This window comes from Acomys minous (assembly GCF_964271855.1).
Source record: "Acomys minous genome assembly, chromosome: 2".
Lineage (NCBI taxonomy): Eukaryota > Metazoa > Chordata > Mammalia > Rodentia > Muridae > Acomys > Acomys minous.
This window is the reverse complement of record NC_140484.1, coordinates 49,658,261-49,685,891: the sequence shown is the minus strand read 5'-3', so window position 1 is coordinate 49,685,891 and position 27,631 is coordinate 49,658,261. Positions and strand designations below refer to the sequence as shown.

Sequence of the window (27,631 nt, the reverse complement as noted above, 5' to 3'; positions counted from 1 at the left end):
GGAGTCACTTAAAAATTATATACTTATTTTATGTGTTTAGGTATTTTAACTGCATGTATATTTATGTACCCCATTGGTGCCTGATACCCAGGGGAGGGCAGAAAAGGGTGTTAGGTCTCCCTGGACTGAAGTTAGACAGTTGTAAGCCACTTTGTGGATGCTAGGAGTTGAACCTAGGTCCTGTGCAAGAGAAGTCAGTGTTTTTAATCGCCTAGCCATTTCTTTCCTTTTGTCTTGCTTTCTCTCTCTCTCTCTCTCTTTGTTTTTTGTGGGTTTTTTTGAGATAGACTTTCTCAGTGTAGCCCTGGCTGTCCTGGACCTGGCTCTGTGGATCAGGATGGCCTCAAATTCAGAGATCCACCTGCCTCTGCCTCCTGAGTGCTGAGATTAAAGGCGTGTGCCATTTCTTTACCCCTAACCTAGAATTCTTGATCATCCCACCTCGGATCCTAGAGCGAGAGTTCAGTAAGTAGTATTTGTAGCAAGAACACTAAATAGACAAAGCTAACTAAGAGACCATGTAGCTTTGTAGTTTTTGTTTGTTTGTTTGCTTGTTTTGATTTTTGAGACAGTGTTTCTTAGTGTAGCCCTGGCTATCCTGGACCAGGCTCTGTAGATAAGGCTGGCCTCGAACTCACAGAGATCCACCTGCCTCTGCCTCCCCGAGGGCTGGAATTACAAGTTTAACCAACTAAATCCAGTTAGCACTGCCTGGTGGAACACTGACTGACCTTTTCGTCTTGCTCTTGTGTAAGCCTTGCACAGGTGACCATGCTGCAGTGACCCAGAAGACAGCTTTTCACAGCAGTCTCCTCTGTCCTCTGGTTCTTCTGCCATGGTCTCTGAGCCTTGGGCGGTGGGTTGGTGGTGACACAGACGTGCCATTGGAGCTAAGCACTCCCAGTTACTTCTCCTTTGCACTTCTTCAAGTTATGAGCCTCTGCATTGACTTTTGCCCACTGCAGAAGAAGCTTCGATCTATGTGCACAAACAAACATTTGGAGGTTTGGCGATGTGCCCATTTATTGAAACAATGGCAGTAGATCTATCTCTGCTAGAGCCTGTGGCCTTCTGAGCTGTGTACGTTTGCCCAGGTTTAGAGTATCATGCGTTTTATAGGAGTCTTTTTCAGATTTATTTTATTGCATGTACATTAGTGTGTTACATGTATGTATGTGTACTACTACCTCCACGTAGTTCCTTTGGAGGTCAGAAGAGGGTCCTGGACTTGGAGTTTGAATGGTTGTGAGCCCCCATGTGTGTGTGCTGGGAACCTAGCCCAGATCCTCTGCAGGAGCGGTGAGCACTCTTAACTGCTGAGACAGCTCTCCAGCCCTCGTTGTGCAGTTCTTAATTACGGCGGGCTCCGGATTTGGGGTGAGGGTTTGGGTGGGTGGGTGGGTGGGTGGGGTGTGCCACGTTCCTGCCCTGAAGGCCTTGTGAGCTGAGCCAGCATCAGACCTCCAGGGCCTGCATCTACACAGGCCTGCCTACTGGAGCTGCTTGCTGGGACTTCTGGCCGCACCTTCTCAGCCCAGCCTGCCTTGGTCTCAAGGCGTCCTGCCGTTGCCAACAGTCCTGTTTTTGGTTTTGCAGCCAGAACCCAAGCCTGGAGACCTGATCGAGATTTTCCGCCCTATATACAAACACTGGGCCATCTATGTTGGTGATGGATATGTGATCCACCTGGCTCCTCCAAGTAAGAACACCAGGGCCTTCATTATGCTGGGCCTAGGGGCTGGGAAGGGAAGTGGGGGGCTGTGGGCCACAGGTGGGTGGCTCCTGGCTTTCTCGTGCTTCTCCATTAGCTGTTTGTTTCTGAGTCTATATGAAGGCAGTCTGGTGTGCCAGCATGGTTTCTGAGCTTTGTTCCTTAGATCCCAGTGTGTAAACCCCCCAAAGTGTATGAGTGGCCAGGCCCCTACACACACACACACACACACACACACACACACACACACACACACACACACACACACACACACACACACACCGCTCCTGAGAACCTCCAACTGCCAGGATTCACCCACAGAATCCTCTAGATGCAGGCGGCCAAGTTCTGCTCTCGAGTAAAAAAGCCCAAGCTCAGAACTTGAAATCCCACCAATCCCGTCCCCATCCCCTCCCACCTCGGAAATCTCTACCCTCTAAGAAACCCTATATAAACCGGTCTTCTCGGTCCCGGCTGCTTTTCATCTGAGCAGAGGCAGGTCCCCTCCTGGGGTTTTCCGCCTCGTAAGAGGTTTGTTGTGCAGTGTGACTTTGTAGTATTCCTTTCTCCCCATTGCCAGGATACCTTTCCGTGCAGAGTTTTAACACTTCCTCTGGGGAAGCCTTCCCAGCTGGAGCAGGGCTGTTACACTTGCACTGGGGAAACGTCTCCCTGCCTGGTGGAGTTGTAATTCTTACACTGGGGAAGCCTTTCCCCTCCAAGCTGTAACACTTACATTTGGTGCTGTAACTTGGATAAGCTCTCCTGGTGCCTGTGCTCCCCCTTGGGGTCTGAGCCGTACTGGGACCCTAACCCTCACCTCTAGTCCCCACAACACTCATCTTCCGGCTCACCAATTGCCCAGCACCTCATTCACCAGTGACAATCAGGTAAGCTTCCCCTTTGGTCAGTGTAAGCATTTCCCTGAGTCCGAGGAAGTAACGGTTGAGTGTCCGGTATCTCTCTGATACTCTTGGAGGTGGAGGTAGGTACCCCCAGGCATGGTCTTTAAGGCTATGGCGGCTGCCCCTCTTCACCTGGCTCCATCCCCCAACCCTTGGACCTGCAATTCCTTAGGCCCAACTGGGCTATTAAGCTCCTTTCATCTTCTTCTTCCACCTTCTCTTTGGAGTGGCCTGTATATCCCGCAGCTCCCCTATGCCCTTGTGGCTTTTGTGACTCAATTCCCCAGCCCTTTCCTGTGGATGAGACCCCCAGAGTTTGGTTTTCCTTCTTCCTTGGTTCCGGGCTCTGGCTTATCCAGATTAAGCCCTCAGCCCCCACTGAGCGTGGTGTAGACCCACTGAATGTCCTGGTCCTCATTTGGTCTTTCCTGAGTCCTGGGGATGCCTGCAGCTACAGGTTGCAGTGACATTTTCCTTCCTCTCTCATCCATGGGAATAGCATCTTCCATACCCTCTCATTCCCTTTTGGGATACCTCTTAGAAATCCTCTAGCCTCACTTGGGGGGCAGGGGCAGGTGGATCTCTGCGAGTTCGAGGCCAGCCTGGTCGACAGAGTGAGTCCAGGACAGCCAAGGCTACAGAGAAACCCTGTCTTGAAAAACTGGGGGGGGGGGGGGGGGGAAGAAAAGGAAAAAATAAAGAAACCCTCTAGTCTTTACACCAGGCACTTGACCTAAAGGGCCCTAAATTTATTCACTTTCGCAATCAAATTTGGCTTTAAGCCGGGCATGGTGGCACATGCCTTTAATCCCAGTACTCTGGAGGCAGAGGCATGTGGATCTCTGTAAGTTCAAGGCCAGTCTGGTCTACAAAGCGAGTCCAGGACCTTCAAGGCTACACAGAGAAACCTTGTCTCAAAAATAAAAAACAAACAAACAAACAAACAAAAATGGCTTTAATACCCTTTAGATGATCAATCCAAATGGCCACCTAACTGTACCCCTAGATCTGAATATTATTCAGGACCTTTACAAATACTGTGAGCGATCGGGGAAATGGAAAGGGATCCCCCCACTCCAAGCCCTCTCTCTGTTCTTCCTCTTTCCCCACCTAAGTCTGTCTAGCTATGAAGCCCAAACTATTACTACTTTGATCCAGCTACTGAGCATCCCACGCCCTTTATTGGCCCCAACCCACATCTCCTTCTCCTCTGGCCCCTCTAGGTTCCCCTTCTCCCTTTCCAGCAACAGTCCACACTAATCAAATCTTCCTGGCTCCCACTTTCGTCCCATTGGCAGCCCTTAGCCCTTCTCCTCCTCCTCTTCTTCCTCCTCTTCCTCCTCCTCCTCCTCCTCATTCCTGCTCCACCCTGCGACCCCTCTACCTCTCCCTACCCCGCCTAACCCGGCCCCGGTTCTCCCTTTGCAGGAGGTTGCCGGGTGAGTGGCACGGTCAGGGTACATGTCCCTTGCTTTCTAAGTGATCTCTCTCAGGTAGAAGGGGGGGGGGGGGTTGGGCTCTTACACCACCAATTCCTCCACTTGCATTAAAGAGTTCCAGTAGATCACCCACCTTACAGCCTCACCTTCCGTGACTTGTACACGATTCTCATCAACAGCCTTCTCTCTGAGGAACGTAGGCAAGTCTGGGACTAGGCTAGGGTGCAACCCTGACTGGCATCCTGAGTAGAACTACAATACTCTAGGAGGAATTCCAGCTAGGAATCCACTTATAACTCGCCTCCTGGCCAGTCTCTGCAACACCGCCCTTAAAGCAGTAAATTATTAAAAACTCCAAGAGATCATCCAGGACAAACATGAAGACCCAACTCAATTCCTAGACCGCCTTACGAAGGCCCTCTTACAACAAGCCGGTCTGGATCCCGAGACTCCGGATAGAAAACAACTCCTTACGACCAGCTTCTTCCAGAGTTTTCCTGACATTAGGGCCGAACCTAAATGTCTAGAGAAATGAGTCCTGACTCCACAGGCAGAGGTCTTAGCAGTAGACTTGAAGGTGTATCACGGGAGAGATGAGAAAGCCTGGAGACAAAAACACCGAACGCTAGCGAAGGCTTTTTGACTGGCCATAGCAACTACCCAGGCTCCCTGGCCTCCCAAAGCCTGAGGACCTCTGGGTCCCTTTTTTAATGATGATCAGGAGTCTCACTGGGCCTGGGCCTGTAAACCACCCAGACCATGCCCAAGGTGCCATCAAGAAGGGCATTGTAGTTTTGACTGCCCCCATGACCCTCATAGCACGAGGACAAAAAGCCCAAACTGCCTTTCAGCCAGCCTCCTATGTTGTCTGGCATGGACAACTGAGGGGCTCCAGGGTCCCTTGGCCTAACCACTGCCGTCTCTGACAGGGAGCCTCAGGTAGACATCACAGTACCAGGGCAATCTATCTCCTTCCTCCTGGACACCAGGGTCACCTATTTAGTCCTGATGGAGTCTTAGGGACCCATATCTCTTTCTTGTTCCCCTGTTGTCAGGGTAGGGGGACACCATTACCAGCCTCACCAAACCCCACCACTTAGTCTTTAGGGGTGTCCTCCTTACCCACTCCTTCCTAGTGGTACCAACTTGTCCTGTTCCCTTGCTGGAAAGAGACCTCCTAGTTAAAGTGGGGGCCTCTATTTTTTTGCTCCCCCTAGGTTCACCGACTATTCCCCTCCTCCTTTAAATCACACAAACCGACAATACCTTTTTCCTTGCTGGCCTCCCAGGTGCATCACAGAGTATAGGCCAAGATCTGTCCCATGTCAGGCGGGGCCACTTAACTATGCCAGAGAGAGGCGAGCAAAGCAAAACAAAACAAGAGGATTTAAAGGAACTTGCTTTGGGATGACTGCTCTCACTTGCGTCTCTGGCAAATGGTTGGGCGTGGGGGAGGATGTGAAAGCTTAAGTAAGCAATAAGAGGCTGACAATGTGACAGCTTAAATGGGTTCTGAGGGGCCAAGAAAGTATATAAAGGTCTGAAGATGTGAAAGCTTAAGAAAGTTCTAAAAGCATAAGAAAGTGACTTAAGGTGATGAAACATGTTTCAGATTTTCCCCCTTTGATGCTACTGTTATACTAAGATTTCAGAGGTTTAGGAAAACTATACTTAATGCCTCAGCCAGACTGCTCTTGTGGTAGGACAGCTTACCAGCAGGTTGCCAAAAGGAAACACTTGCTCCTGTAACACCTAAATAGACTTCTAAAACACCTGTCCCCTATTCTTGCTTTCTCTATAATCAGCCTAAAGATTACTGTTGAGCCGGGCGTGGTGGTGCATGCCTTTAATCCCAGCACTTAGGAAGCAGAGGCAGGTGGATCGCTGTGAGTTCAAGGCCAGCCTGGTCTACAAAGCGAGTCCAGGACAGCCGAGGCTACACAGAGAAACCCTGTCTCAAAAAACAAAACAAGCCGGGTGTGGTGGCGCACGCCTTTAATCCCAGCACTCGGGAGGCAGAGGCAGGCGGATCGCTGTGAGTTCGAGGCCAGCCTGGTCTACAAAAGTGAGTCCAGGATAGCCTAGGATACATAGAGAAACCCTGTCTTGAAAAACCAAAAAAAAAAAAAACCAAACCAAAACAAAAAGATTACTGTTGATGTTGGCCAGAGATGTAGGCTGCTCTTAATGGTCCTGCAGGAGACATGATGCATATTTGGGAAGGCATACTATCTTTTATGTAGAATGAGGATTTTTATACTAATTAAGGATGCATGGCACCCGAGATGGGAGATAGGGTCGCTGATAAACTTTTCTATAACATTTATCACAGCTGCCCATCAGCCATGATCAAAATAGGGAGGGTACACAGCCCACTCTCTCAACTCCTAGGTAAAGATACAGGGGAGGAAGTGGTCCAAAGCTCCTCAAAGGTCCCTGCATCCCTAATATCACCTCTTTTATGTGGCATCGATCCTACCTCCCTGGCACATCACCTCTTGTTTCAGACCTTAACCTCTGCATATCAGTATTGAATACTGCTCTACCTGACCCCTTCAGAGAACGTTGGTTGTGCGTCTCTCCTGGGTCAAAATCATGACCACCATTTGTGGCCTCTTTGTTTTACTAGATTCTCCCACTTTGTCACTATTAACGGCTCTGAGCCGAATATCACTACCCCTTACCTCCCCCACACCTCTCTCTTTGGTATCACAGACTGCTTTGAGTCTTCAGGAACATGCTTTGTGTGCACGCTGGATTCCACAGACTGTAGTAATACCTTAACCCTTAGCACCACTACCCAGACCCTATGTCCAAACATTCACAGTGCCTCAGTTTGCAGCAGTGCTCAAGTTGACCACTGCCCACCTGCTGGGTGGTCTAGGGCTTGTGGCTCCCCCCCCCCCCCCGTTCCTTTTTCCAAAACTAGAGGTGGCACTTGGTGGAGAACCCTTGCCAATTCCCATCTGAGGGTTTATAGGTGCATGGCATGACAAACGAACAGTTCGGGCATACCCTTTCTAGCAGTCCAGGGCGTAACCGCTGGTGTTGCCACTGGTGGGGTGGGACTGACTTCTTCCCTAGCCATTTACCATTGCTTTTCCTCTCAGTTCATCCAGGATCTCCAACAGGTGGCTCAGACAATCCTTACCCTCCAGGGCCAAATAGATTAGATTTACAACAGCAGAGAGAGGTGGTCTTTGCGTCTTCCTCAGACAAAGGAAGAGACTTCGCTTTGCTTCTATGATGCTTCTATGTCACCCAGTCAGGTGTAGTAAAAGACAAGATCCAACAACTCCAGACAGATCTCCAAAAATGTAAGAAACAGCTCAAGGCCTCTGGCCAGCGGATCATTGACGGACCAGTATGGAATTGGATACTACGCTTCTTAACCCCCTTATCCTCCTTTTCTTAATCCTACTAATTGCACCCTGCCACATCTTGTCTAGATTTCCACAACAGATCCAAAAGATTTCTAGCCAGACTTTTAATCAGTTGCTATTATAGGATTATCAGCTACTAGCTACAGAGCCAGAGGCCTGCAACACCCAATTATACCCTGACAGCAAAGATCAAACTTGCCCCAAGGACCTCAACTCCCCCAATTAGCAGAAAGTAGTCTAATAATAACAGTCCCCTTTCCTGACCCCTGGCTGTTTATTAAAAATAAACAAAAAGAAGGAATGTAGGGTAAAAGGGCCAAGGGAAAACACCCTGCCTGACTTCACTCCAGGCCAACACCAGGGCCAAGAAATAGTATCCCACCAATCCCTAAACTTGCCTCAAGATCAGGCCACAGAATCTCACTAATCCCTCAGCATGAAATCCCACCAATCCCTGAATTTGCCCTAGAGTCTGGCCACAGAATCCCACCAATCCCTAAACTTGCTCCAAGATCAAGCCACAAAAATCCCACCAATCCCAGACCACCTTGGAAAGCCTCCTCCCCTCCCCACAGCCAAGAAACCCTATATAAAGCCTGATTTTTTTCCTTCGTTCTCTGCCGCTTTCCTGGTTTTTTTCCCTCCCTCTTATTTGAGATTTGTTGGATGGTATGACTTCGTGGTTTTTCTTGGCTTCTGGTTGCCAGGATACCTTTCCCAGTAAAGCTGTAACACTTGCAGTAGGGAAACTTTCCCCTCCAAGAGCAGAGCTGTAACACTTAACCTTTCACCTCAGAGTGGCAACACTTACAACATTTATGCCCCCCCCCCCCCCCCCCCCCCCCCCGTGTGAGCCTGGGTTTGGAACTATCTGATGGAATCTGGTGGTAGGATCATCACTAGGTACACAGCAGAAGGCAATGACTGTCTTGCCCCTAGGATCCATCAGTAGCCAGTGGTTCAGCAGAGAGGGGTAGAAACTTGTGAGTCCCTCCCCAGTCCATGAGCGACCGCTGATAGGCCCAGTCTTATGTCAGGCCTGGTTTTGTTGTTTGTTTATTGATTTGGTTTTTCAAGACAGGGTTTCTTTGTGTAGCCTTGGCTGTCCTGGACTCCCTTTGTAGACCAGGCTGGCCTCGAACTCTCAGTGATCCACCTGCCTCTGCCTCCTGAGTGCTGGGATTAAAGGCGTGCGCCACCACGCCTGGTAGTGTCTGGCATATTTTAGACAGCCACACATAGCTGTTTTCAGTTTTTAAAAAATTATTTTAAGACAGAGTCTCATGGCTGGGCGGGTGTAGTGGTGCATATCAGCACTCAGGATGGGAAGCAGAGGCAGGCAGGTCTCTGTGCAGTGAGTTCAAGGCCTGGTCTACATAGTGTTCTAGGACAGGCAGGGCTACATGGATCCTGTGTCAAAACAAAACAAAACAAAGCAGACCGAGTCTCACTATGTCATTCACGGTGGTCTAGAATGTATGCCAATCCCACTGAATGAGAGAAAAGACCATTACTCAGATTCTTTGGTCAAATTAAGCAAGCCTTATTTTCTGTCAGATAGGGGTTTGAGTGGGGCTTGTCTCCCTAAAGTGGGGTTTGAGAAAATATCAAAATATCATTGATTATAAGAGAAAGTGAGGTTTATGTAGCCACATAACTGCAAGGCTAAGGCTAGGGACTTTTCAAGGGTTAGGAGATTTCCAGAGGAATTTTGGTACATACAAACTTGGCTGAACATTTTATTTGTTTGTTTGGATTTTTTTCTTTTGCTTTTTGAGACACGGTTTCTCTATGTAGCCCTGGCTGTCCTGGACTCACTTTGTAGACCAGGCTGGCCTCTAACTCCCAGAGATCCAACTGTTTCCTGAGGGTTGGGATTAAAGGCATGTGCCACTATGCCCAGCTTGGCTGAACATTTTAACATTATTTCTCAGAATATTCTCTTATCAGGGTGGAGGTTGTAGAACGTGAAACATGCCAAATTCCAGAAAATGGGTCAATACCTGGTCAAATCCAAGTTTTACAGAAGACAGCAATCAAGTTATTATTATTATTATTTAATTAATTAATTTATTATATATACTGTATTCAGCATGTGTGCCTGCAGGCCAGAAGAGGGCACCAGATCTCATTATAGATGGTTGTGAGCCACCATGTGGGGTTGCTTGGGATTGAACTCAGGACCGTTTGGAAGAGTAGCCAGTGCTCCCAACCCCTGAGCCATCTCTCTAGCTACAATCAAGTTATTTTGACCTTGTAACAAGATGGCTTTTAATCTTATGAAGGAGTCAGACTGGTCTATCATTTATGTAGACCAGGCTTGCCTCTAACTCACAAAAATCTGCCTGCCTGTCTCATGAGTTCTGGGACCGAGGGAGTATGCCACCATGCTGGGTTCAAGTGCTTTATGTCCTATATTCAGCCTATTGTAGAACCTCCTGGAAGAGAGCTCACTTGGCCTCTGCTCTCTTCCTTCCTGCCATTGCTTGATGCTATCCCAGCGTCACACTTGGACTGGTCCTTTCCTGGTTTATTGGGGTACTGTTGCTGCCCTTGGGGCCCTGCTCCTGACAGGGAATGCATCCTATGATGCTCCCTTGGCTCCTGGGTCTGCTTCTTGGGTTCATAGTTCCTTTCCAGCTACCGTACCCCGTGGTATTGGGGGGGTTTAGGGGAAGCTGGGCTATGCTGTGTCAGGACCCCTACAGAACCCAGGGTCCCCCTCTTCCAGTCACTTCATTGTTGCCTCTTCTCACCTGGGGATGTTGGCCAGGGCTTCCACGGTATACCGTGGGGAGCAACCCTCCTGTGGGGGCAGCTGAAGAGGTCTGGCCTCCTTTTTCCTAGAAGGAAGACCAGCCTCTCTTCCTGAGGTCATCAGCCAGGGGAGGTCAAGGAATTGCCCAGATGGAACCAACAGGTTACATGAGTTCAACTCCCAGAAAGATGAGGGAACTCTTGGCACATATTTGCAGAGTTGAGAAGAGGTTACGGTGCAGCTTCTCCTGGCTAAAGAAACACTCCAACAGCCACTGGTGGTAATGCACGCCCGACATCCCAGTACCCAGGGGTGGTGGTGCATTCCTGTTGTTCCAGTCCCCAGGGATGGCGGCGTGTCCCAACATCCTGGTAGCTAGGGGGGGGGTGGTGCGTGCCCATCATCCTAGCATATGGACTGCAGGGGCAGGAAGCTGTTGAGAATTTGATGCTAGACTGAACTACATAGTAATTTTCAGGTTAGACCAGGCTGGATTACAGAGTGATGAGAACCAGTCTCATCCCTCAACCGACCACCACCCTCACCATCACTGCTACCATCAAAACAATCAAAAGTAAGCCACGGCACTTTACTAGTCTCCATCTTGGGAAGGATTCAAAGACCACCAGAACCTTTTCCAAAGCCACACCGCGTGTGTCTTAACCTGTTTTCTGTCTCGCTCATCCCTTGTGGATGGTGCTAAAGCCTGGATGCCCAGATGTGGGGGGTTAGTCCAGAATCCCAGTGGCCCTGGCCAGGACCAACTCCTCTGTTCTTTGTGGATCCACAGGTGAGTTTGCAGGCGCTGGGGCAGCCAGCATCATGTCTGCGTTGACTGACAAGGCCATCGTGAAGAAAGAACTGCTGCGCGTCGTGGCCGGGAGGGACAAGTACCAAGTCAATAACAAACACGATGACAAGTACACCCCGCTGCCTGTGAACAAGATCATCCAGGAGGCTGAGAGTCTGGTAGGGCAGGAGGTCCTCTACAGGCTGACCAGCGAGAACTGTGAACACTTTGTGAACTATCTTCGTTACGGAGTTGCTCGCAGTGACCAGGTGTGTTCTCAGTCCCCTGTACCTGACCTTGGTACCAAGTAATTTCCTCAGCTGCCAGTGGCTGGGCGTGAGTGTGAGTGGAGACAGGAAATATAATCCAAATGGCCTAAGTGCCAGTTAAGATGACAGAGACTTTCCCGTCACCCAGCCAGGCCTCCCACCAGGCTCTTACGGTGTCAATGGCTTCGTGGTGGGCAGACATCCCAGGGCTGCATCAGTCTTTGTCTGCCAGGCCCAAAAGATCTGAGAGGCTTTTCCTGTGGAGGAGGAAGTTGAGGGCCTGACCTTCTTTTGTCTAGGCAAAGTAGGGCAACCAACTCTTCAGTGTCCTGCTTGTCCACAGTTTGGGCTTGGGTCCTGGCAGCAGTAAGGACTTCGGGGCAGTTTATTCCAGAGTTAGTGTTGGCACAATCCAGGTGGAGCTGACGTGTCCCGTCATCTTCTTTGGAGACCTTTGGGTCACCGCTAGTAGCTGGGGTCTGTCTGTCACAGTAAGCCTTTTCCCTTAAACATTTAAAATGCCATATTCAGCAGATCTCTGGTGAATTTGAGGACCCTTATCCATTAAGCATATCTGAACTAAACAAACTCTGCCTGTTTTTAGTTACTTGTTTTAGGCCTAACTTTGGAAGCATATATGGAAAGTTAAGTAAAGCTTGTCCCTGAAAATGAATTATATTTGTACTTAGCATGATTACATACATAGTCTTGAGCACATTAAAATTTTTGGTCATGGGCTGGAGAGATGGTTCAGCGGTTAAGAGCACTGATTGCTCCTCTGGAGGTCCTGAATTCAATTCCCAGCAACCACATGGTGGCTCACAACCATATATAATGAGATCTGATGTCCTCTTCAGCACTGTATGCATAATAATAAATAAATATTAAATTTTTGGTCATTTATAAGATGACTGAATATTAACTTCCATGTCCCAATTATCCCTACTAATTTATAAGAAGTTAGCAGCTTTGATAAGATCAGGATTTTACAGTTTTAGCCTTGTTAAGTTTTAGCCTTAAAAATTATATGTTTTGATGGGCTGGAGAAATGGCTCAGAGGTTAAGAGCACTATCTGCTGTTCCAAAGTTCCTGCCTCAACCATGTGGTGGCTCATGACCATCTATAATGAGATCTGGTGGTCTCTTCTGACATATGCAGACAGAACATTGTATACATAATAAATAATAAATCTTTAAAAAATTATACATTTTGAATTGGAACTCTCTTAGTATCAAAATAAAACTTTAAATCATAAATGTAGCCCACAGAGAGTCTGGGAATTTTAAAACCATCAAACCATAAGTATAGCCTATAGAGAGGTTGGAAATCTTATTTTATTTAATTTTTAATTCTTCTATGGTACACCATTACAGAATATTATATTTTCTTGTGTGACTCAGTTTATTCAAATAGTTAAAACTTAACGAACTTAGCAAAGACAAAGAGGCTAGACATATATCTTTAAGTCAGTTATTGTTAATCCAAATAGACCTTAGAAATTTATAAACCTTATTTATCAAATATATTAACTTACTAAACATATGTTGTTTTTTAATTTAAAAATTGCAGGACAAAAATCTTCATATAAAAAAAATCTATTCTAATCCAAAATATCTTGGGGACTGTTGGTGTCTCCTTAGTCTAAAAGAGGACATAGCCAGAGTTGATTTTGAGTTACATATAAGCATGCATAGCAAATTAAGGTTACCCATGTATAGATTTTTAAACTACCAGCCTTTTTGTTACAAGCTCTAAGGGAATGCACTTTGGACTTTTACAGGTTTCCCTCCCAGCCCCCACCCTGTCACCCTTTATTATAGTCTTACAGATCCAGAGAGAAAGAAACTTTACATTTGAGTAAGACTTTTGAATATCCATGACCTTGAATGCAGAAACAATTTTTGTAAACAAGGACCGAGCAAGGGAGAGAAGTCAGAGAGCTAGATGTCTTTAATTATATTTAGCCATCCTAATTTTTATGTAAATTCTCTTTTAAAAATTGAAATGAGACATAACAGTAACAAAAAAATTTACCATTTGTTGTGAGGAGATTTTTCCTAAGTGTTAGATAATACCCAGAGCCTTTACCCAGGCTGTATAGCAGCTTTTTTGCAGGGGCGGATCCTATGCTTACTCTTAGGTTTTAGCCTGTGGACCTTAGTTTCTCCAGAAAAGCTGAGGCCTCATGCAACTAGGGCCTAATGACATACAACCAGCTGTGAGGAGGCTGGGTGATGCTTAGGTGAAGGCCCAGTGATCGTCCTTATCTCCTTCTTTTGAAGGAATTTTAATAATTCCAGCTCTGTTTATTTTAAGCAAGCATACCTACAGTTATTATTGAGAGATTTTAAACAGAAGATTTTATTTATTTATTTATTTATTTTAATATTTTTTATTTAATTTTAACTTATGTGCATTGGTGTGAGGGTGTCAGATCTTGGAGTTACAGACAGTTGTGAGCTGCCATGTGGGTACTGGGAATTGAACCCGGGTCCTTTGGAAGAGCAGGCAGTGCTCTTAACTGCTGAGCCATCTCTCCAGCCCCGATTTTCTTTATTTTATAACCAGTTCATGTGTGTCTACAGATAGAAGTAGACAACCTGAAAAGCTTAATTAAATATTCTTTATCTCGTGAGGTCATTAAGTTGCAGAATAATATAAGGATCTGTAACCCTGAGGCCATGAGACAGAAAATTCTAAATCCAGCCATCTATAGGAACTCAGAATATGTTGGCATCAGGTTGTTTTCATTTTCTTTATGAATTTTTGTTTTACAGATTTTTAACCATAGCCAAAAAGCTCTGGTTAAAAGGTATGGTTTAAGGTACAGAAAGTTTGTATTTTAACAGTTAGTGCCTTTCTTGAGCTGTCCCCTCTTTGTCCCAGAGTCAGACGGCCTTCTGACCTACAGAGATTTTGAAGGAAAAATTTAAACAACCATGCTTGGGTTGGAAGAGGGAGGCCATACCCTGACTCCAGAGCCAGCTTCTTAGTAGAGCAGAACAGCATGAGACAATAGTTTAGCATCAACCGTGCCCCAAGCACACCTGATCCCCGAGAGACCGAATCCAGTGGCCAGAGGCAGAGAGCAGAGCTAGCAGAGTACAGAGAAGGCTCAGCGAGAAGGGATCCTGGGTGCAGCAGACAGTGCAGTCGGGGCTTATGGTGCCCACCAGGATTGCACAGCACCCTGCTCCAGCAGCCAGAGGTCCATGGCCAGAGACACAAACCAGCTGGGAGCCAGAGCAAGTGGGGCGGGGTAGTGGGGGGCGGGGTGGGAGAAGAAAGAAGGAAAAGAAGCAGAGTTGCAAACAGGAGGGCGTAGAGAAGCGCCTGATGTGTATCCATGGGGATGAAACAGCAGGCTTCAGGGAGCCGATGGAGAGACAGAGTCAGAGGCAGCAGAGGAGCAGACTACTTCATGGTAAAACTGAAAATGTTGCATGGAGCCCCCAGGCAGTTTGGCAGTGCTCAGTTTGATTCCCATCTCTGTAACAAAGCTTGAAAACCCAAAGCCAACAGACAACAGAGAGCAACAGAAAAGGGCAGTACAACAACATGATCTGAAACAAACCTAGATGAACTCAGAATATGGTGGCCAGCTTTACTCATATACCTAAACCAGAAGGACAGTAACGGGTCCCCTTTGCCCTAGAGACTAGGTCTATGGTCTGGTCAGATCTCACCTGTCTCTCCAGATGTCTCAACTCCAAGAGAGAACAGAACAATTCACCCATAGGTCCAAGCTTCAGAAGCATGCTGGCAAGCAACTTTTACTTTCCTCTTCCCCCTCCTCCTCCTCTACTTTTCTTCTTCTTCCTCCTCCGCTTTTCCTTCTTCTTCCTCCTCTGCGTCTCCTTCTTCCTCCTCCTCCTCCTCCTCTTCCTGCAATTCTTTCTTTCAGTTTCCAAATTTGGGGCTGTTTCAGTCTGAGATCCCCTGGGCCATTCAAGTCTACCTTGGACTTGTTCCCTCTAGGGCTTATCCCAGACCCCTGGTTCCAAGTCTGGGGTCTCCTAGGTATCTGGCTGGGGGCCTCCAAATGTTATGGAGTTAGTGACTCCTGGGAAAAGACCATAGACTCAATCCAATTATAATGAAAAGATTTATTGATTAGCTACTGTCAGGATGAATCCCGGAGATTGCTGGGAAGGAAGGGTATGGGGAAGGAAGGACCTTTAAATGCGAAAACCCACACGAAGACCTTCAATATCTATGCACGCAAGTAAAAACTGCTCTATTCTGCCAAGTTAAGTGATTAAGGCAACTCAGAACAATCCATCTCTGTAAGCAAGTTACGGAAGCAAAAATGTCAGTCAAATCATAGCAAGTAGATAGTTACGGCAGTAGATTTCTGGGCGGGGGTCACCTAGTCAGGGTTGGAGTCAGAGACAAATGACTGGTGAGTACCAGGATGGATTCCTAGCGTCAAATGAGCTTCTTTAGCCATAGTAGTTATGCTTTAGAAAAGCTTCATGAGGAGAGAGAGCGGGAGCCTCACAGCCACAGGCAGCTGGGCCAAGGCTGAGATTTGAGAGAGCTTTAGGAGAGATGGGGCCTTGCACTGCAGACAGCAGCACAAGGGAGCGGAAGGGAGAAAGTCTTCTATGCCCAGCATGTCAGGGGCACCCTAGCATCATGGCCACAGACCACCCTGAGGGGCACCACAGGCCCACAGTTCCCTTCAGATCCTCAGACCAAAGGGAGGTTCTTTGTCTTACAGGCTTTCAGGGCTGTGTGGGAGCTGCTGGGCCATGGCCTAATTCTGAGTGAGAGGAGGCAGGGCCAGAGGGTGTGGCATCCTCACATCTCTCATGTCCTTCACTTTCTTGGTGTACTCCCTTTTGGCAGCATACTTTTCACAATAGCTGTGTTAGCTGCTTTTCTTATCTCTGTGACCAAATACTGAGCTTCAACTTAAGGAGCGAAGTTTGTTTTGGCTGATGGTTGGGGGCCACCATTCTTCACAGTGGAGAAGGTATGGCCTGAAAGCTACGTACTGGGATACTGGCAGGTCAGGAAGCAGCAGGGAGGGGGTGGGGGGTAAAGTGGGGGGGGAGGGGGGGTGGGGGGGGAATTCTGGTGCTTAGCTTGCTTTCTCCAGGATTCCTGCTAAGGCAACGGGCACTCTCCCCATGTAATCCTCCCTGGAAATGCCCTACAGTCACACCCGGAGGTGTGCCTCCTGAGTGCCCAGGCATTCCTTAATCTGAAATCAATCATGACAACAGTTTATGAGAAATGTTGCCTTTAAAAAGTATCCTATATGTGTGAAATGTTATCTACACGTAGCAGGAGGGAACAATACGCAGCATTATAATTCCTGCTTGTGTGGCCACCAAGTGCCCTCTGGGCTCCCTTAGTCATGGAGGGGAATTTAGTTAGGCATGTTTACAGGGATAGAAATTGCAGGGACAGAGAGGATTTTTTGGCAAAACAAGGTTCAAACATTTGGCAGATAGCAGTAACTCCCCCCTCTGAAAAAAAAAAAAACCCAAAACCCCAGGCTAGGCAAATAACAACAACTTAGGTCTGTGAAACATTCTTTTAGCAAACAGAAACATGAGCTGCAGCACGATGCTGGTCCCTTCAAGCAAATTCGGACAAGTGTTAATTGTCCAGAGGGTAGAGACTTAACCATCAGGCAGAACTCAGGCTACCTAAATAAAACTTCAGTTTATTTGTATATAACCTGTCGCCAAATTTTGTAATGTGTTAAGTGTATAAACTGTCTGTCTGTCTGTATGTATGTATGTAAGATCTGTTTGTACCATTTTCTTACCAGAACCAGGACTAACTAGATACTGCATTCATATGCTGATTACACTCTTTGTGTACAAAGTATGCCCACAAACAGTGGAGTTTTTGTTGTACGCCTTGACAAGTATCTTTTGTCTGAACCAGTGGCATCAGCATTTGTTCTCACATTGTGAGCGTCAGAAAGGAATGAGGGTCGTGTTGTTCCTCCTCTGTTATCTCAGACCATTTGCCCCTCCTGATAGAAATGTGTGTGTGTGTGTGTGTGTGTGTGTGTGTGTGTGTGTGTGTGTGTGCGTGTGTGTGTGTGTGTAGAGGCAAAAGGTCAACCTCCAGTGTCATTCTGCCAGGACTGCTCCTATTTTTAAACAAACAGACAGACAGACAAACAGACAAAGAAAGAAAGAAAGACAGGCTCTCTTCACTGGCTTGGAATTCCAGCATTCCAGCAGCCCCAGGGAACAGTTTTTCTTGTCTCCCAGCACTGGGATTACAAATGCATGCCCCCATACCTTGCCTTTTTACACAGTTCTGAGGATAAAACTCGGGTTCTTGTGTTTGCAAGGCAAGCCCTTTACCCACAGTTCGACCTCCACAGCTCTGGGTACTTAGCAAGGTCTCCCCGTAACAGCACGGCTAGAGGCTAGCCAGCAGTCAGACCTCTCTGGTTGATGGTACCATTCAAACTTCCATCCAAACTAGGTCAACAGTGAGGGAGGACAGAGGAAACAGGAGGCAGGCACTTACGTAAGGAGCCAACAAATGGGGGTGAGGGCAAGTGTTTCGTTAATGTTGAGTTTCATTGTGAGATGAACCCAGGGAGCTGTTCGAGATCTCCAGTACTCATATCTTCTGTTGTTTCTACTTGGCATGGTCAGACTCTTCAGAAAAGTCTTCCAGGCTTGGTTGGAGGGTGACATTCTGGGAACAGTAAGAGAGGGGTGGAGGCGGGGCTCACACTTAGCACACTCACAGTCACTCAACGTCCTGTCTGTGGTATGATACAACCTCCAGTGTGTCTAGACTTGTAGACCCTGGGAGCTTCCGCTTTATCCTGCCTAGAGAACATTCACACCTCTGCTGGGGTGAGGGAGGAGGTCCAGGGAGCTGGAGGAAGCGTCCTCTCCTTCTCTTTACTCCCTGAGGAACCTGGGCTTGCCAGTCTCACCCTTTCCCTCAGCACAGTCACTTCTCAGCTTCTTTGTCCTCGTTGAATTATGTTTAAAACAAATGCCCTCAGGGCTGGAGAGATGGCTCAGCCATACAGGCTCGTCACAACAACAACAACAACAACAACAACAACAACAACAACAAAAGTACCTCAAATTAAAAAGAAATATCCCTGTGGTGCTGGGAAATGAACTCAGTGTCTTCCCCATGGTAGGCCATTGGTCAACCGTGTGCTTTCTCCCAGCCCAGGCAAATGCTTCCTTTTATTTTAGTTGGGTTTATTGAGGGAGTCCGGCACCTCCCTCTTTTGTGGTGCTTTTTTTCCTACCCAGCAGCAGAAGTGAGAGAGAGAGAGAGAGAGAGAGAGAGAGAGAGAGAGAGAGAGAGAGAGAGAGAGACCCATAGCCAAACATTAGATGAACTTGGGGAATCCTGTGGAAGAGGAGGAAGAAGAATTGTAGGAGCCAAAGGGGTCAAAGACACTATTTAAAAAAAAAACACAAAACCCACAGAATCAACTAGCCTGGGTCCATAGTAGCTCACAGAGACTAACTGCCAACCAGGGTGCATGGGACTGACCTCGGCCCTTTGCACACGTTATAGTTGTATAGCTTGGTTTTCATGTGGGGCTCCTCCTAACAGTGGAGGCAGGGGGCTGTCTCTGACTCTGCTGCCTGCCTTGGGACCCGCTCCTCTTCTGGGCTGCCTTGTCTAGTCTCAATAGGAGCCCAGGAGCCTAGTTTTCCTGCAACTTGATACCCCAGAGATGGTTGGTATCCATTGGAAGTCTCCCCTTTTCTGAAGAGAAATGGAGGAGGGGGGAGAACTGGGAGGAGAGGAGAGAGGGGAAATTGCAGTTGGGAATTAAAATAAATAGATAAGTAGATTAAAAAAAAAAAAGACTAGAGAGACTCAGCAGCTCACACCTGTAACCTCAACACATGGTGTGTGGCCGCAGAAGGACCAGGAGTTGAAGGTTATCCTTGGTGTTCTGGCTGGTTTTATGTCAACGTGACACACACTAGAGTCATTTTGGAACAAGGGAACCTTGACTTAAGAAAATGCCCCCTACCTGATTGGCCTGTGAACAAGCCTGTCGTGCATTTTCTTGATTGATAATTGATGTGGGAGGTCCCATTTCACTGTAGGGATTACCACTGCTGAGCTGGTGGCCCCAGGTGCTAAGAAAGTAGGATAAGCAAGCCATGAGAAGCCAGCCTGTTAGCAGCGTTCCTCCTCGGCCTCTGCGTCAGCTCCCCTTAGTGATGGAGCGCTTGCCTGGAAGGGTAAGATAAGATAAGATAAGCCTTTTCCTCTACAAGTTGCTTTGGTTATGGTGTTTTATCACAGCAATAGAAACCCTAACTAAGAGAAAAACATAGTGAGCTCAAGTTTGAGGCCAGCCTGGGCTGTGAAACCTTTAAAAAAAATAAATTAAAAAAAAGGAGAGCTGTGAGATAGGGGCAACTACACCTCGACTCTGTTCTCTCGGTGGACGGCAGAGTCCATACAAAGAAAGAGAGAAGGGCCTTGGTGTGGTGTCATGCCTTTAACCCTGGTGCTCAGGAGACCAAGGCAGGAGGATCTCAAGTTCAAGGTGCTAAGTAGTAAGATCCTGATTCCAAAAGAGAAAAACAAGCAAAGAATAAAAACATCAATTAAAAACCCCAACCCTTTAAAGGGAACACCCCCATGCCTGGCAGGCCCAGATACTGGAAACATGGCGTGAGGTGAGCTCTTTGCCCTCATAGAGGTCAGAGTCTTTTGAATTCCCAATTGCAATTTCTCCCTGACTTCACACTTGCCCATTGGCTGCCATCTTGACCATCCTGCTCTGAGCCCTCTGTCCTTTCCATTGGTGTCTCACAAAGATTTCTAGGCTTTACATAGTCCGGGGCTGAACTCAGGTTACTATTCTGGGCCCATGTAAATTCCAGGCCAGCTGGTTCTGTCCATTTCTTCCCTCACTCAGCCCTCTCCTCTCTCTACCCCTGCCAGTGTTTGTTGGCTTCCCAGTTTGGGCACTGGAAGCGAAGGGGGCATGTGAGGTGCCATGAGCTGAGTGACCTTTTCAACAAACAGCCTGTTCCCACACTTCTGATATGTAGCCTGACTCACTCCCTTCTCTGTTGCAGGTCAGAGATGCCCTCAAGACCATAGGCATCACTGGAGTGGTGGGTTTCGCGGCCTTGGGCATCGTTGGAGCCATGCTTTCCAAAACCAAGAATCAGAAGCAATGAGTTGGATGACCATCCAGCCTCAGGCTCTCTTGTTTTGCTAGGGTTTGGGATTTGATTTGTAGATTCTACTGTTTCATAATTAGGCTCATTTTTACAGCAAACAATAAAGAAGGAGTTTTACTGGGAGGTGCTGCAGTAGCTAGGTGGTGTGAAGTTCCTGGAGGGAAGCTCTGGGCTCTGTTTTGGGAAACACTCTTTCCTGGTTGTTCTTTCTCTTTGCTGTGATACCTGTGCTTTGAAGAGAGAGAGAGAGAGAGAGAGAGAGAGAGAGAGAGAGAGAGAGAGAGAGAGAGAGAGAGACACTAACCCTGTTATCTCAAGGGAAGGGCATTTCTGTGAGTCAGATACTGCGGTATGCCCTGGAGACACCCTGGATTCACAGTAACTTGATCCAACAAGGCACTTTGGGCCTCAGAAGCTGGAGTCTGCAGGCATTCAGTGGAGTGGGAAAGACAACTCATCGAGGGCTGGGCCTACAGCTCAGCGGTAAAGTGCTTTCCTGGAATGCATGAGGTTTTAGGCTCAATTCCTAGTGTAATTCCTTTCCACAGAGAAATTCAGGATGTACTTGGCTGGTCTTCCTAAAGCTTTCCGACTTCCTTCTGCATTCCACGTCTGTTCTACTTAGGCTTCTATTGCTGTGATGAAACAACTTGGGGATGACATGGTTTATTGGCTTACACATCCCTGGTCCCAGTCCATTGAGAGACGTTGGAGCAGGAACTCAAGACAAGAACTGAAGTAGAAACCAGGGGTGGGGGGTGGGGGGTGGGGGGAGGCTACGGACTGGCTTGCTCTCCACGGCTTGCTCAGGACCACCTGCTGGGCAGCGGCACCACCCGGAGTGGGTTGGGCCCTCCCACCTCAGTCATTAGTCAAGAAAATGCTCTACAGACTTGCCTATAGCCGATGCCATGGAGGCATTTTTCCCACCTGAGATTTTCCCTTCCCAGATGACCCCAGCTTGTGTCACACCGAGAGAAGCCAACCAGCACAAGTTTCTTCTGCCTTGGCTCTTCCTCCTCCTCGGGACTCCTGTCTCACCCCGGGTCCTGTATTTCTGCCTTCCCTTCTCTTCCCACCTCAGCTCATTTTATCACTTAAATGCTCAACTCTGAGACCCCAAGAGAGAACGTGATTGGCTCAGTGCACTACAGGGCTCAGCCTACACACTGGCTGCTTTTTGGTCAAGTGGTTCCTACTTAGTCAATTAGCTGTGTCTAGTGGCTTAGAGTCACATGGTACAAACACTGCTTTGGGCCTTAGGGATTTTGGGGTGACTGACACAGGCGATACCTATTGCTCACCCCAGGGCTGAGGCAAGGTGTCACCTTTGCATCTGAATGTACACCATGTGTGTACAGAGCCGGTGGGAACCAGAAGAGGGCATTGGATACTCTGAAATTGGAATTACAGATGATTTGCTTGCGGTCATGTGTGTTCCGGGAACTGGCCCCAGATCCTCTGCAAGAGCAAGTGTCCTTAGCTGTTGAGTCATCTCTCCAGCCCCCTGGAGCTGTTCATACTGCTGGTTGGGATTGCCAGATGTTCACAGTGACTGTTTCAGGGGACTTCTGTGGGCTCCTCAGAAATACTCCTCTGGGGCCCCCTGTTCTTCCTCCTCAGGACCACGATGCTTTTCCATTAGATTGCAGGTGTTTCCGTTCAAGACTAGTTGTCCTGAGCTCTGGGATTAAAGGTGTGCACCACCAGAACCAGTTGTCAGAGGTATTTTGAAGTTTCTGCCATCTCTGGGACTTTTCAAACTCTTCTGCCCCCTGGTGGTCAGATCTCAGAACTTCAGGTGTCAGGGCTCTAAGGTCAGCCTCCTGGTGTATGGCTCTGAGCCACAGGTGTTGGAGACCTGTGTTCCTGGTGACTCCACAGAGCCCTTTAGCTGCCTCCTTACTGCAGAGGCTGCTGGATTTGCTGGAAGCCCCAGTATGCATTCCCTGCACAAGGAGACAAAAGCACATCCAGGAGACTTTATTTGTAAGGCACATCTATGGATGCCTCAAAATTCCCATCCATCACTGAATGGCCCCCAGTCCCAATCACTGACTCTGCATCAGGACCAGTTGCAAGCTTTCTGGGAAATTCCTGGATCAAGGTCTTCTGCAGTGGCAGCTGTAGCTCCACTGAGGAGCACTATAGCAGCTGAGGTTGCATACCTGGACTGCCATATTGTGGCTCCCAGTTACCCATAGAGTTGACAACTCCCAACCCAAAGTAGCTGGTATAGGGAAGTTGTGACAGTTGTCAATAAAAGGATAAACTACGCCAGGCTTCCAACAGCTTAGCTTATCTGAAAGAAAAGTACACATGAATGGTGCCTAGTGCTCACGTTAGGGCTGAGGCAAGATGTCTCGGATTGGTAACATGGCTTAGAAGGTACCTGCTACCAAACCCGGTGACTGGAGTTCAGTCCCTGGGACTGTTGCATAAACCCAGGTCCTTTGAAAAAAAGAGAGCATGCTTCTAACTATTAAGCCAATTCTCAAGCCCATCCTTTTCACATTTTAAGAAACTCACCACTTAGTAATCATTAATAGGCCCAGAAAAAAAAAATATCAGGCTTTTTTTTTCCTGTGCTCTAAAATGTTCCACAGCCCTAGACAGCAGGTTCCTCACCCTGCCCTGAATCGAACTGTAGTGAATCCTTTTATCAGTGTCCTTTACCCAGTGACATGGCACCACTCTGGGCATGTTGTCAGGATTACAGAAGTACTAGATCAAGAGGTAGAGTCCATATCTGCTATGAGGTGTCATGGACAAGATGCCCACCTCTCACTTACCTCTTGCTACCTGCCTAAGGCTGAAGAGCTGGCCCCACCCTTTGCCCCTGGCTGCAGTAGAGAGTGGGCCCTGTACCTCATCTGGACAACACAGTAGAGCTGGCCCTGGTCATATGGGTGAGGGTGACCTGGCCCTGAGGGCATGAGAGTGGGAGAGCTGGCCCTGCCCCTTGCCAGCTGCAGTGTTGAGTGGGCCAACCAGGGCAGCGCTAGGGAGCTCAACTTGGTCTTGTGAGTGTGGGAGAGTAGGTGGGCTGATTAACTTGGCTTCCACCCAAGTCCAGATTCTAGGGCTTTGAGTTGGCTTCAGCATCCACCCCATCTATGAATTACTGGGTTGTGTGAAGGGGCCAGTCCTGCAGACCCAAAGCTGTAGGCTCTCTGAGACACAAGGCAACAACAGGATATCCATGGGACATCCCCTGTGAGGATCCAGTGTAGATAGTGTAGCAGAAGCCAGAGGCCTCAAACCAGACCAATGGCTCATTGCAATGAATATTTGCAAGTAAAAATGTGTGGACAAAAGAGTATACTGTGTGACACACTGTGACATGCTGCAGTTTTCATGGCAAGATGATATGTATGTATACACACACACACACACACACACACACGTCTTGCAGACCAGCTCCAGGAACCAGTGAAGAGAGAAGAGAAAGTCTTGGTGGATCCATAGTAGGGGGAATTGAGCAGATGGTGAACAGCTGGTTAAGGGAATCCAAGCGTTGGGAAACAACTGGCTATAGGAACCAGTTGTTGACGAGGGGTTGAAGAATGGAGAAAAAAAAAAAAAAAAAAGAAATACTAGATCCAGGCATATTCAGTACAAACTGAAAGGTCTTAAAGCCCAGGAGAACTTTACTTCTCTGTCTCTCAGTCTCTGATACTCCTTGGGCCAACCCCAATACTTTATTTAAAGTGAAGTTCAATTTTTTTCATTACAGATTATGTCATGATTTTCCTCATCTTTTATAATCAATAGGGCATTCAAAAATTAAGAAAGCAAGGGAATAGTCTAACAAAGAAATACAAACAGTTCTGTATGACCTCTAATAAAGCATACAGCAAAAATCAGTCAATATCCAAGCAATGGTCAGCATGACCTGATTATTATTTCTTGTTTTCCTTTGGTGTTTTTGGTTTTTCGAAACAGGGTTTCTCTGTGTAGTCTTGGCTGTCCTGGACTCGCTTTTGTAGACCAGGCTGGCCTGCCTGCCCCTGCCTCCTGAGGGCTGGGATTAAAGGTGCGCATCACCATGCTTGGCTGCTAAATGTTCTTTAATAAAGAAAAAAAAAAATGATTACTCCCAGTCCCAAACCAACAGGTGTGCTATCCAACCCTAAGCCAACTGCCAAGGGGTCCTCTATTGTAAAATATCTATAAAGCATGACATTCCAGGGCCACCTTCTGTTGCTCTCAAAGCAGATTCTAAAGAAACTTTTCTTCACCTAACAGTATCTAGCCAGGTACTGTTATGTCAAGGTCCTAACTTTCTTCCAAGCAGTTTCTGCCCGACTGCACACAAAGCCAAGAACTCTCTCATCGTCTCAAGCCTTTGGCCAGATGCCTTCTTTCAACATTCTCTGTGGGAAAACGTTTTCCCTGTGTGAATGTCATTAGGGTTCATAGTCAAAGTGAGAAACAGAAGGACAGTTTTAGGAGAAAAGGCAGATTTCAAGGTAGTTTTTTTTTTTAATAGACAAAATTACACCTGGACCATACATAATATTTAAGGTGGTGATCAGCTGGAGATCTTTGGAACTTTGTCAAGCAAAGTCTCTATGACCTGTCCTCATGTCTGTGACGTCTCCCCACTTTATCTTTTAATTCAGTGATCTTCAGGCCTATTGTCAAGGCGTCTATGGCTTCCCGGAGCTGGCAGGTGGTGACTGGGAGACAAATGACCAAGAGTAAGAATAGCCCGAGTGCAACTGCACCAGTAATTCACATCAGATCGTATGAGGCTGTGGAAAGAAGGCTATCCAACGTAGAGGAAAAGGCAGTAGCCGCTTCCTCACGAGAGGCAGAGCCTAAATGTCAGCTACCAATATCAATCGTCTTTCCATGAAGGACATCAAGATTAACTCCCAAGTCAGAATGATTCCAGAGTCCTTTACTATGGCTCTGCACACGTACCCACTCATGTTCTGATTCATTGTATTGTAATGGAGTTATGCAAATCCATCTAAACACCGAGCGGCATTGAGTGGGCATCTAACCTTGACGCTCTGTATCTGGTTTCCCTTATATAAAACTGCTTCCTCGAGGGCATTGACTCTACCCGGAAGTCCTCTCTCAATAGTTTCTTCATAAAATAATGCCAGGGAGACATTCTTAGAGAACTGATCTACCTAATGAGCTGTAGGGACGTCCTTCACAAGTGACGTGGTGGCAACAGCAGAGCTGGAGATGGTGGCTATATAAGTGCTGAAATTCTGAAAATAAGGGAAGCCACGAATCTTGCTTGGTTTAAAGATAAAGTAGCTCTATGCAGTGCCTCAGTTCCAGGGCTGTTAAACCAAGACGCAGTGATGTTTGCAGGCAGCACAGCACAGGGCCGTTGCTTCACCAGTATAAAGCTGTCCCGACTAGTTTCAGTGATGCAGGTAATCAAAACACGTCCCGTACAAAAAAATATGACTGACACCTTCATTCAGTTTTTTGAAATGCAAAATTCCATTTGTTCCTTTATGCAAAAAAAAAAAAAGGGGGGGGGGTGGGGAAGAAACACAAGCCGAGACTGGTTCTTTTTTGTTTTTTTTTGAGACAGGGTCTCTCTGTGTTAGCCTTGGCCATCCTGGATTCACTTTGTAGACCAGGCTGGCCTCGAACTCACAGCGATCCGCCTGCCTCTGCCTCCCGAATGCTGGGATTAAAGGCGTGCACCACCATGCCCGGCTCCCGAGACTGGTTCTTTTGTCGTATCAGCTCTGTACCTGACAAGAGACACTTTTCTAGTAGCTGCAAAAAGACGGAATAAATTATCATGCAAGGGCAGCTCTCTTTTTTCCAATCATGGGGCAAAATACTGGAGTCACTCATCCTTGGGGCACCAAGTTCTCACATTTTCAACTGCACATAACCATTGAAATTCATGCTTTTGGTCAAGATGTGGATTTGAAACTCACCAATCCTAGAGCTGTAAATCAGAATTATTAAGGGGAATATATACCATAGCACTGGAGGAAAAAAAAAAACATGAAAACCATTTTTGGTATCCTTTCCCAGATACTAAATTCCAAGCATTAAACCGATAGGCTTAGGACAACGAGATAATGTTCTAGGCAAAGGGTTTTGGAGCCCATTTAAAACGACTATCACTGGGGCTGGAGAAATGGCATAGGGGTTAGGAGCACTGACTGTTCTTCCAGATGACCTGGGTTTAATTCTCAGCACTCACATAGTAGCCCACAACCATCAGAAACTCCAAGAGCTGACACCCTCACACGCACCCAGCCAGTTAAAATACTAATGCAGATATAAATAAATAAATAACATTAAAACAAACAAACAAACAAACAAAAACCCCCAAAACCCCAAAATGAGTATCGTTGTAAACCTGAGGTAACTGTAATCTAAGGAGCCGTGCATCTCTTGGCATATTATAATAACAACCTGGAAAATCATAAAAAGGAGAAGGAGAATCAGCTACTAAAGTATGTTCCTTCAGCAAAAAACAATCTTGATTGCTGTGCCAGCACCATGCTGTTTTAATCACTGTTGCTCTATAGTACAGCCTGGGATCAGGTATGGAGATTCCTTTGGAGGATCTTTTATTGTAGAGGATTGTTTTGGCTATTCTGGGTTTTTTGTTTTTCCATATGAAGTTGAGACTTGATCTTTCAATATCTTTAAAAAATTGTGGGGGCTGGAGAGATGGCTCAGTGGTTAAGAGCACTGTCTGCTCTTCCAGAGGTCCTGAGAGTTCAATTCCCAGCGGCCACATGGTGGCTCACAACCATCTGTAATGTGATATGATGCCCTCTTCTGGTTGGCAGGTGTACAAACAGGCAGAGCACTGTATACATAATAATAAATAAATAAATCTTTAAAAAATTGTGTAGGTATTTTGATAGGGATTGCATCGAATCTGTAGCTTTTGGTAAGATGGCCATTTTTACTGTTAATTCTCCTGATCCATGAACAAGGGAGATCTTTCCATCTTCTGATGTCATCTTCAATCTCCTTCTTCAGAGATTTGAAGTTTTTTTTTTTTCAAACAAGTCTTTCACTTGCTTGGTTAGAGTTACTCCTAGATATTTTATTTTGCTTGTGGCTATCATGAAGGGTATAGTTCCCCTAATTTCTTCCTCTGCATGATTGTCATTTGTATATAGAAAGGCTACTGACTTTTTGAGTTAATTTTGTATCTAGCCACTTTGCTGAAGGTGTTTATTAGCTGTAGGAGTTCC

General features: G+C 47.0%; 1 protein-coding gene and 1 long non-coding RNA gene across 3 annotated transcripts in view; both read left to right on the top strand.

The window, feature by feature from the left end:
* The window catches only part of LOC311586096 (phospholipase A and acyltransferase 3-like), a 39,857-nt gene extending 19,308 nt beyond the window's left edge, over positions 1-20,549 (top strand). For both annotated transcript variants that reach the window (XM_084761942.1, XM_084761941.1), the window contains 3 exons: positions 1,597-1,699; positions 10,987-11,255; positions 20,319-20,549. In XM_084761942.1, coding sequence (XP_084618068.1) covers positions 1,597-1,699; positions 10,987-11,255; positions 20,319-20,423 — 477 coding nt within the window. In that variant the 3' untranslated portion in view covers positions 20,424-20,549. The remainder of the gene's footprint in view (positions 1-1,596; positions 1,700-10,986; positions 11,256-20,318) is intronic.
* Positions 1-27,631, top strand: part of LOC311586207 — a 199,933-nt gene that overhangs the window by 126,664 nt on the left and 45,638 nt on the right. The gene's annotated exons all lie outside the window — the stretch shown is intronic.